This window comes from Anopheles ziemanni, chromosome 3 (assembly GCF_943734765.1).
Source record: "Anopheles ziemanni chromosome 3, idAnoZiCoDA_A2_x.2, whole genome shotgun sequence".
NCBI lineage: Eukaryota > Metazoa > Arthropoda > Insecta > Diptera > Culicidae > Anopheles > Anopheles ziemanni.
In genome coordinates, this window is record NC_080706.1 from 57,565,046 (window position 1) to 57,576,539 (window position 11,494).

An 11,494-nucleotide genomic window follows, 5' to 3' on the forward strand; every position below is an offset into this window, starting at 1 on the left:
CCACAACATTAATTATATTAGAATCCAAATGGAAAATTGTTTAAAGAATGCTTAATATGAGGAAAAATTTGAATTTGTATTTTTGTCAGTGATAATTAAAAGATGGTGCCCACAAAGCCGTTTCTTAATCTCCTTTTATTAAACTATTACATTTCACAAAATGAGCGTATATATTAATATTAAAGCAAATGTTAAAAATAATGAACAAAAATATGTCCAAAATGAATTCCATTTACCTACTAGGGATATCATTCTTATGTTACTACCGTAACATAAAACAGAAACAAAAAGGGTGAACGAAAGTGAGCTAGTGAGGAACAATAGCTATTATCTCCTAACGCTATCCAGGTTCAATTGCATATTGAAACTAGTATACTTTAGCTGTAGTAATTTAATGTTAGATGATTCTCTCTCACCAACTCTAAGTAAATTCCATGCATAAGTTTAAGGTCGAAATATTTCCGAATAAACAGTTCCATATTACAAATTAGCAAATTTCAATTTGCGGAAGATGTTCATACAAGCAATAGCAAAAGAATCTCTTTTAGAGCAAACTTATGTATACATGCCATTGTAGTATACGTATGAGTAATACAAACTCAAGATAATTTTCATTTAACCGGTTAACTGCTTTTTTAAATGTTCAATACAATTGTGAAGAGTTGTAGTACATTTCCTGTATGTTGAAATCAGATCTATGCTATGAGTGCTTTTGTGACTGTTGCCTGAAACTTTCAGATAATTACAGATTAATGTACATTTTTAAACTCATTCATGGTATTATTTTGAGTTAGTTTGTAACTCTTTCATACGCAAGGAATGCACTACTGCCATTTTTAAATAAAATATTGTTTACATACCTGAATAGACGAGTTCCATGACGTTCCAGAGAAATTATATACCAATTTCTTTTACAATGTTTAAAACAAGGCATTTATAGACATATCCCAGAGAAATATCAGGTGCTACAGTGTGATGCCAATATTTTTCACGTGGTAGTGTTTAAGGGCTGATAAGAAACACATGTTAGGATAATAGTTTTATTTATAAAATTGCTGAAGTTGTTTTCCATCTCACTGTTGATGTAGAGCAAGGTGTTCTTTTTCTTTTAGATGGTTTACATACTTTATTTATTTCTTACTACAAAATAAATCTTTAAAAGTGGTACGAACCGTTGTAACATACGGCAGTTTTCTCCAAGCACACTTGACTGAGTTTAAAGTACAAAATACGAATTAGTGCTAAAGCACTGTTGACATTCATTGAATCATTGCCATCAAGATTGTGACTCTCCTTCCTTTACGGTTTTGTAACAAAAACGATATTTTGTAGAATTTATGAAAATTGTCCATAAATTATCTCCAGTTAGTTATTTCCAATCCACTTTTTAGCCGAAAATATACATTCTTCCCTTTCTTAAGCCAAGACCTCTATTTTGTCATCATTTGTTAAAATTTTGGGAAATAAGATAAAAAAGACAACTAACATGTTTTGTTTTTAATCAAGCTACAACTGTAAACGAAAATTTTCACAACGCAAATAAAACCGATTTAATTATTATTAAACAAACAATCTGTTTATTGTTAATGTTTTGATATTGAAACCGCTTTCAAATTGTGTTCAAAAGCTTAGTTCTAGCACTCGCGCATTATTGAAACTCAAGTACTTTGTACGATATGGACAATTTGATGTTTTATCATTCTGTTTTAGTAAAGGCAATCCGATAATGCGGTGGTGTCAGAGTTATTCCACACTCTCCACTAAGGTCGATCGAAGAAATATCTTCTCGTGGTATTTCAAAGCTATAGCGCAATACTATGTGCGATATGTACAGATACAGTATGTTTCTTGCTAGTTCATCTCCTGGACACATCCGTTTACCAACTTGGAACGGGAGGAAGTTGCTTGATGTTACGAATCGCCCTTCTATGTCGAGAAAGCGTTCCGGTTTGAAGGTATCCGGTTCTGCGAAAACAGTGGGATCCATGTGCACTGCCCAGATCAGGGGCATAATCATCGTGTTGGATGGTATCCGAAAACCAGCGATAGTTATTTCCTGTACAAACACAAGCAGTTCTATTATGAGGCGTGTTTATAAGCACATTAAATTATCATACCTTTGTCGTTCCGTGCGGTATTCCTACCGGTACAACCGTACGTATACGCTGTACTTCCGCTATGGTAGCGCACAGGTAGGGCAAAAATTCGACGTCATCTAAGGTAGGTGTTTGGTGGGGGGGTAATCTTTGTTGTAATTCTTCTCGCAGGCGCTCTTGAACATTGGGATGAAGGGCAATATACAACAGAGCCCAGCGAATTGTAGTGAAGGTCGTGTCAACTCCAGCACCAAATAAATCAGCCATCAAATGACGCAACTGTTTATCGCTACAAAACGCGGCATCTGCCCTATCAACATTCTGGCGCTTAGCGGACTCTTTAAGAAAGCTTGTTAAAATGCAACTATTGTAAGATTCTGTTTCTACTTGATTTCGAGCATTTGCTATTATTTCATCATATATTTTGTGTGTTTTAGATTTTCCACTGAGCAAAAAATCTATAATCCGCCGTGTCGATGGTAAATACCTGAAAATGGGGAAAACTAAAATATTACCATAACTTTCCCTTTAATTCTCGTTTAACACTAGAATACATTGCTTTAGAATCTCCCAATGCTTTTTGACGTTTTTTTTAACTCGCCATAACTTCGTCAGTTTTGAATATTTATTATTTATTTACTTATTTATTTTTTTATTGTTTTTTATGCACCTCTTCATCATTCCTCTAGTTCGGTGTAAAGCAAAAAAGATAGAATTGAACTGAATATGAATTCTTTTCAATTTTTTTTCAAAATGTAAAATAAATTTTTTAAACAGCTAGCCCTTAGCTCAAACATATACATTTTTTGTATGTGGCATGCCTAGGTAGGACAAGGCCTCTCTTCGAAGAGAGTTTCGATAACCGAAAGACGGTAAATTATAGATTAGTAGTCAGCCGTTCGTAATACCGGAGGGTGAATGCCAGACTCGAGATGCGATCCCATACCTGCGGGTGTTTCCTTGCGCTACGGATGCGCCATTGGCACCCCCAAACATAAACATGCCGTATATACCACATATAACAATTTATTTATTTTTTTTATTTTATTACAATTTTATTATTATTAATTATTTATTATTTCGATCTTTGAGGTTATTTTCGATCTTTGAAAAGTGTGTTTTTTAATTGCTCAATGTAATTGATTTCTAGCGCACATTTTTTGTCTGGGTTTATATCATACATTTTGTAAATATTAAAATTTGAAAGAACTAAAATTCGGTGGTTTTTGCTTTACATCAAGCTATCGGAATTAAGAGAGATGCATCAAAATAGTTACAACATGTTAAAAAGATTAAACGCTCTTTGATGATTGGAAAAAAGCACTATAGGGGTGGCCAGCTTGGTTCTCAAAATTTGTTCAACAGCGAAATTCGATACTTTTGTTTTAGATATAGTTTTGGATTTTAAGCCGTTTTTTTAACAGCCTCGTTTTTGAGATATTAATCAAAAGCTATGAGCTGTTTGCATTCTAGTGTTAAGGTGCGAAAAGTAATAAATTCTCACCTTAAGATTGGTAAAAAATTGACCGCCATTGATATACCAATATGTTTGACGCCTTCTTCTTGAAGATGTTGCAGATATTGCCAAGTAGAATTAGTTTTTTCGTAAGATAAACCAAATATCAAATTGTTCATCAGATTTCCAAGGACATGGTGTATCGCGGGAGATGGATTAAACCCAGATTCTATTTTAATTGAAGCATCAATATCCTATATGAAATAGAAATGGTCTACGTAATCAAAATTATTGAAGGAAAATAAATATTTTAATTGAATGAAATATGATTTGCTTAATTCCTATGATCTTCTAAAATATACTGCAGATTTGTTTTACCTTTACTTCGCCAAATCTATGTTTTGATGGTATTTTAAAATACAGTGACCGGCACCGTTTTCTTATCCAACTAAATACATTACATACACGTATTCCTTATATACTTATTAGACGAGGGCTTTTTCTGTCATCTTTGCCCAGTATTTTTCTGCCAAAATTGGCTTTTGACATAAAAATGCTACCCGCTCGTGTAATAACGCAAAGTTCCACAAAATGTGTTTTTCAGTTAATTGATCATTTTTATGTTCGAATTATCGTATTGTTCAACCAAGAGTAACGAACAAAATCTGTTGCAAAAAACAGAGCAAAAAGTAAACAAATCGCCACTTTGACATAAAAATACTAGTCGAAAGAAAATCGGAACCAGTCGTGCTCGGTTCCGATTTTCTGACAGCAATATTGCTGTCAATGGCCATCTGACACTATCTTCCAAAATCGGCGGACAGAAATATTCCTCGTCCAATAAGGGTATTATGAGCGATAACAAAAACATTTTAATTTTAAGAAAAAAACAATAAAAATATGAATTTAAAAAACAGTTACACGCTTACCGTTTTTTTTTATTTAAATCCCTGAGGAACCTCTAAAAAAAGTAAAAGAAATCCAACAGCATCAAAACCTTTCATTTCTGAATGCTGGGTTTTTAGCGTAGCCTAACTCCCTTGTAGGTTATGCATTTGTTCATTCTTGCTGGTATAATTTATTTTCTTTATAGGTGGTTTAACATCGTTACTAAAACTTTGACGTCCGCACAATTCACGGTGTCGCAACGGTAGATCATCCTACTGTTTGATAATTATTTTTCAAACTATATTCGAATTTACGTACGAACACCAACGCGCTCTGTGAAAGTTGTTTACTTTCCGTTTGATATTTGTTTACATCCAGTAGTCTGTAGTGCGTGTCAGATGACAGCGTTGACAGCACACCAAAGTGATGTGAGCGGATGAAAACCGATACGGGTTCATTAAACCTATGCGTGTATCCGGACGTCAGAGTGTTCTTCTTCTTGGCGTAACGACCTCTTGGTCATGCCTACCCGTTAAGGACTTACGAGACTTGTTTCCCTGTTGTACGTGGATAGTCAGTCCTCTCGTACAGGGGAGGGTCCGGTCTCGGTTGGAATTCGAACCCACGCCGTCGAGGTGGTGAGCCCCGGCGCTCATGGGCCGATTTTCTAATCGGCGCTACCGCTCGGCTGTCGCGGACCCCATCAGAGTCACGTCAGAGTGTTAACACCCCACAAATGATTTTTCATTTTGCAAAAATAACCATTTTAAACCTACCTGCGTCAATTCATTTATGCCGTCAATAATTTTTTGTTCGAGGTCAGACCGAGTCGGTCCAAACTTGACCATTCCTAAGCGACGAAGCCATTCAATCGATAGCCGACGTTGATCACGCCATAATGCACCTTCTGCGCAGATTATTCCTGGAATAAATATTTAAAAATTACATATTCGCATACACACAGCATTTACTAATAAGCAAAATCCTTTCACAAATATGTTAACAACATCGATATGATGAAATGAACCAGTGTATTAATTAATGACACTTATGAATTTTTAAACTATAGGCAAGACTGAAATCAACTGCTTTGTTTGTAAACAACATACAAACCATCACGTTAACCGTCACCCGTTCAAACAAAGTTACCTACGTAGAGGTTCAACCGGACTACCCGTGTAGTCCATACATTTGGTATGGGAGATTCCGTTTTCCTGTACTTCAGACTAAATAACTTTTTATCTAGACGTCGGATCGATTTTAAATTAGCAATGTAGATACTTGAGGGCGTTTCCCAAAATATTCTATAACTTTATAATTTTAAAAATTCATTAAGTATATAAATGTAAGGTTCCAAAAAATTTCACCCTTCACATCCAACATTTTAAATAAGAGTTTGCATTTTCTGTATTTCAGTATACGTATCTTTGATCTTTGAAACTGAATTACTTGAAATTTTCAGAATTTTTTCAATTTTTTTCCAAACATGTTTTAGAAAGGTTAAATGTTCAAATAGGATTGTTTCATTCGGAAACACGAATTCTATCATTTAAACATTTATGCCTTACGTATAAATCTTAAAATCTTAATCTAATATTAAATACAAGTATGCTACACATCATTTTGTTCAGAGAATGTGCGCCACTAACACGTTTATTAATCCGTTACTATTCGACTATGTGTGTGATTCGAGGTACAACAAAAGCTAAGTAAAAGTGAGAGTTATGGAAAAACTCAATTCTTAGAATAGATAAAACCGAACAGATACATAAAATAATTACTAGGAACAGCATTTCCGACGAAAAAACAATAAAATAACGGTAAAAAGCAACTGTTCCCAGTTGAAGCATGAAGATAGAATGAAACGACTGAGAGTTTATTAATTTTTACAATATTTGAAGCAACTTTCCAAAAAATTTCAAGTAGTTAAGTATCTAAGAGCAAATATATCAGTACTAAAATACAGAAAAAGTAAACTTCTATGTAAAATATATGAACTACACTGATAAATGGTTGTAGATGTGAAGGGTGAAATGTTTTGGAACCTCAAATTTACATACTTAATGAGTTTTTAAAATTATAAAAGTTATACAATAATTTGGGAAACACCTTCAAGTTTCTTCTCTGATAATTTCAAATCTATCCGACGTCTCAATAAAAAGATATTTAGTCTGAAGTACAGGAAAACGGAATCTCCCATACAAAATGTATGGACTACCCGGGTAGTCCGGTTGAACGTTTGAAGGGTATCAACCGAAAAACGCAAATAAAAATTATTTGAACTTCTTATTTTTTTTTCTTCAGCAAAACGATAGAAAATGAGTTTTTCCAGGCATTCTAAAAGATTCATGCCGATACGTCAATCCAATCAAAAGTTATTTGAAAACAAAATTCCAAAAACTACCTGGGTAGGCGGTTGAACGGGTAACGGTTAAAGGATTCTGCACGCATTGTCATTTATGTAAAACCGTGACAAAATAACTTACCATAACCTCCCATAATACCGTGTGTAATAAACAAAGGAGCACGGCCAGTGGATTCTTCTTTCGAAAGCACAAGACGAATTATATTGGGATCTGCTAGTACCACTGTGTATACCTGTCCCATCCAAAGTCCGTATACTGAACCATAGCGCTTTGCCAGGTGTGTAAATGTTTCGTATGGTTTACGAGTATCTATGAAAGGTAGGTAACCCACCAAAGGAAAACCAAAAGGTCCTGGTGGCTTTCCTCTCCGTTTCCATAATGTAATCGAGATGTACACGAAAACAAATAGAGACATTAAATACCACAAGGCCATACTGAAAGAAAAAAGTTTTCATTATGTTGTCTCATTTGTTTAAAGTCGAATAAACTGATTAAACAAATGATGCAAGATATTATATTATTGCGAGTATGTTAATGCTTTTATTTTAGTAGAACAGTTGTATGAAGACTTAATGTAGTTGTGTGCAGATTTCCGTTTTGTGCAAAAGTTGTTATTAACACTCTGACGGCCGGGTACATCTATCGATGTAATGGCTCCGTTTCAATTTGCATCCGCTCACATCATTTTGGTGTGCTGTCAACGCTGTCTCCTGACACGCAACACAGTCTACTGGATGTAAACAAATATCAAACTGAAAGTAAACAAATTTTACAGGACGCGTTGCTGTTCGTACGTAAATTCTAATAAAGATTGAAAAAGAATGATCAAAAAGGGCGGCCAGATACAGAGGAATTAGTGCAAACGCGCCGGTAGTAAAGCGTTGCGACACTGTTAATTGTGCGGCTGTCAAAGTGTTAAAGTTAATGCAACATTCTTTGATGTACTTAACGTATTGATCATACGACGATGGCATGGAAAAACTAAAGAGCATTATATTATCATTTAAATATCCCTAATTGGAGTAGGAATATCTTTCCGTGGAGATACGGTATTTTTTAAATCGTATCGGTTCATATAGCATCGGTTCAGGAAGACGACAGTTTTGAAATGTAAACCTACGTCTGATAGGGTAAAAGTACCCATTTTGGCCCACTTATGGCCTTATCACACTGGTCACCAATGGTGGCTTGGCGAAGGCACTGGACTGTCAAACTGGTGTATTGAGCAAGCTCATTGCACCAGCGGCCCCCTCGTTTGACAGTACAGTGGCTTTGCCAATGCCACCAATGGTGACCAGTGTGATAAGGCCATTAGGGAAGGGTCACCACAAAATAAATCGTTGCATTAATTGTATCGATCATGTCACAATATATTGGGTATGATAATGTAGAGTAGCTATCAAAGCATGCATTAAAATTAATATTTTTGAGATTATTTGATGTTTTCACTGAAAAATTATCAATTTCCGAACACATTTTTTGTCGCTATTTTGGCCCGCTTTGCTTCTATTTTGGCCCACCTGTGTACCAGTTTTGGCCCACATGAAAAATACCTTTTTTATGTGTTTTACGGTTTTAATAATCTTTATAATAATTTAGAATCTCCTATTTACTTTTACTTTTGTTAAATAAGTAAGATGAAATGTTTAATTTGAAATTTTAATTTCCACAATTTTGCAAGATCATCGGAATTGCTGACAACCAGGTGTCAGTGTCAAAATGCATACAAATTTCCTTTCAATCGAAACCAGATTTCCTTGCATCTATTTTAGCCCACTTTTGCATCGAAATTAAAATTATTTCTCGTGCTCAAAAAATTCAAGTAACGTTTTGATAATTCCTAAAAACACTCAAAGCTTTAGAAAAACATTACTTCAGAATGTTTTACGTAGTGGTTGCTTATATCTCAAGGTGGCCGAACTATCTGCCTACAGAATGGTTTTTTGAAAAAGCGACAGCTTCGTAGTTTTAAGCGATTTTCTCGAAAAATATTGATTCAATCGTCCCCAAATTTGGTATTTAACAATAATAAATTGACCTCAACACTAAAAAAATGTTAGGGCGCTTTTTTATGCGAAATCATTGTAATAATTGATCTACTTTCTAGTGGGCGAAAATTACATACGTGGGCCAAAATACCCTCACTGACCCTAGTTCGATCCTCGCGGTACTGCTGTGCCATGAGCACCTTGAAGAAAAACTATCCACACCTTCCCCTTCCAAGAAGCTTGTTTGCATGGTTACTAGATAAGAGAGGATGTGTATGGAAGTTAGGATACTGTAAAAATAACAAAAATCATAAAACAAAAAAAAACGCATGGAAAATATACGCACAGATACAATTTTTACATCACATCCATCAACTTTCACTCAGGACTTAGGATCTGCCTCTAGTTCATTACGACAACTAATTTTTCCCGTCTAACGACAAACCCTTAATGAAAACTGAAAGACTTAAACATCAACTGTATTTTTTTACATAAACCACTGTTTATTTTTCAACGTTTGATAAACTTAATGCTACTAAACCAGCGCTACTCAGTGAGGTGCATTCGCTAAAACCTGCTGATATCACGACGATAAGGAGATCAAGTGGTATTTTAATAAGGTAGCAGACATGTTCTTAATCCACTTTGCAACTTTTATTTAACAGTAACTTTCAAACGCTCGCTTATTAAAATGCTCTTTACCCGCTAGACGTTTCCTAGCGGTTTCCCTGCTCAAAACTGCTCGGCGCGAACAAAAAACTTCTCATTTTTGTATGGACCGAGGCTGGCTGTAACAAAATTAGAAATTTTTCAAGAACTGGAGCAGTTTATCGTTCAGAATTGCTGTTGGGATCTTAATTTTGTTTCAGCCCGCCACGGCCCATACAAAAATGAAGAGTTTTTTATTCGCGCTGAGGAGTTTTGAGAAGGAAATGCCTAGCGGGTATAAAGGATGCTATTTGACATTGATGCTAAAGGATGCTATTTGATGTGTAGTGCAAAGTTGGTCATAACAGAGGTGAGCTCAAAAGCTTGTCGTAGCAACCATATTAAAATTGATTTCTGACAATCGTTCCTAGTTTTGTTTATCAATAAAAGCACACAAAAACGATACGTAAGCAACTTACCGGATATAAGGGCCTATTACGAGACTCGAATAACTCTCTCATCACACGGAAACCGCCGACTCGAACGTTAGAGAAAATTGCATTACGGTCACTTGTTCGAGTCGATGAAAGTTTCATCGATTTTTTTCCAAGCGCAACTGTCAAAGTGGTGTGAATCGACTGTTGCATTTTGTAAACAATGAAACATTTGTGAAGAGTTCGGTGTGTGTTTTTTCTCCAATTTAAAGCGAAAAGATACCTTCGCATTATGAAAACGCCATATTTTACTTCAAGTGTATCTTATGTATCGTAATTTACTATTGGAACTCCCGTGAGGTCTCTTCGATTGAACTTTTTGGCACTTTCCGTAGCATTGCACATAAGCGATAAGGACTGAGGAGGCAGTTAGTTACGAACAGATAAGAGCGAATAAAAGACTGGTTTTTTTAACCTCTGCCTACCAAATCGAAGTTGTTAAAATTCGGTCTTAGTGCCAAAAGATTTTGTTCGAAACTCACGTTGAGTAGTCTCAACAAGACCACTACGGATAAAAATTTGTCGTATTCGAGATCCCGTTCGAGAACCGTAATGCAATTTTTCCCAAATTGTTCGACAGATTACTTTGATCGACAAAAAAGTTCTCGAACGGGAGACGAACGAAAACTCGAAGATGAGGCATAATGCAAATGTGCCGTTCGAGACGGAATAATGGCCGAAATAATCTGATGGCCATCACGTGGCAATCGTGTGCTACTATTAGTTTGTTTCCATCGATGGATGATGGGTCATCCAACGGCCTCAATTGATCTTCTGGAAATTGATGTAAAATAACATTTTTTTTCACGTTTTATGCATTACAGGAGATCGTCGATTATCCGGGGATGTCGGGACCGGTAGGTCCCCGGATAATCGAATTCCACGGATAATCGAACATATATAAAAATACGTTTATAATAACTGGTTTGAGTCTTGGCTAGTTCACTTTTGACCAGTTCCAGTCATAAAAAATGTTTGAATTATTTTTTTATGGTAATTTTTATTGCTAATTTCGATCCGACAAATTTTATTTGACACTATTCATAAAAAAATGTTGTAAACCAACCTGATATTCATAGAAACAATTCAACCCGGTTGTGCAGTTGTCAGTTGCAAGACACCCGAATAATCCGGCCCCGGATAATCGACGTCCGACTGTATTTGGTAGTCAAATAGTTGAACACGATACAAACAGGATATTCCTCACTATTGAAAATAAATAGCTTTCCTTTATTTTTCTAATAAAATCAAGGCAATATGTTCGGGTTGAACCCACCTGGATAGTTATCACTTTGGTGTAGTGTATGCATATGCTGAGAATGAAAACTATCACGTCTGTGCTATTTTGGTCTGTTCCATTCGCTTGTCAATTGTTGTGCTCTACCCGTTAGGAAATTTCGTGTTAAAAACGTCCTAAAATGAAACAAACATCGAGCAGTTTTATATGGGAAATAGGTTTCACCCCCTTACAAAAAAGTAGGACGTTTTTAGGACGATATTTCCAGCTGCCTAGCGGGTACCCGCTAGATATGTCTTAACGGTTTCCCTGCTCAAACAA

The 11,494-nt window shown here is 35.6% G+C and overlaps 1 protein-coding gene across 1 annotated transcript; it reads right to left on the bottom strand.

The window, feature by feature from the left end:
* Positions 1-515: 515 nt before the first annotated feature.
* On the bottom strand, positions 516-7,177 carry LOC131285085 (cytochrome P450 306a1). Its single transcript, XM_058313944.1, has 6 exons — positions 6,927-7,177; positions 5,217-5,362; positions 3,601-3,806; positions 2,118-2,583; positions 1,726-2,056; positions 516-559 (listed from the first exon to the last, which is right to left on the bottom strand). The coding sequence occupies exons 1-6, from the start codon at positions 7,045-7,047 to the stop codon at positions 516-518; spliced, it is 1,314 nt and encodes a 437-aa protein (XP_058169927.1). The 5' UTR covers positions 7,048-7,177.
* Between the last annotated feature and the right edge of the window lie 4,317 nt (positions 7,178-11,494).

Coding starts and splice junctions, on each gene's coding strand:
- LOC131285085 (XM_058313944.1), bottom strand. CDS start 7,047: ATGGGACAGGTATACACAGTGGTACTAGCAGATCCCAATATAATTCGT. Junction 5,363..6,926: donor CGGTATTATGGGAGGTTATG/GTAAGTTATTTT, acceptor TATTTATTCCAG/GAATAATCTGCGCAGAAGGT. Junction 3,807..5,216: donor GCATAAATGAATTGACGCAG/GTAGGTTTAAAA, acceptor TATTTCATATAG/GATATTGATGCTTCAATTAA.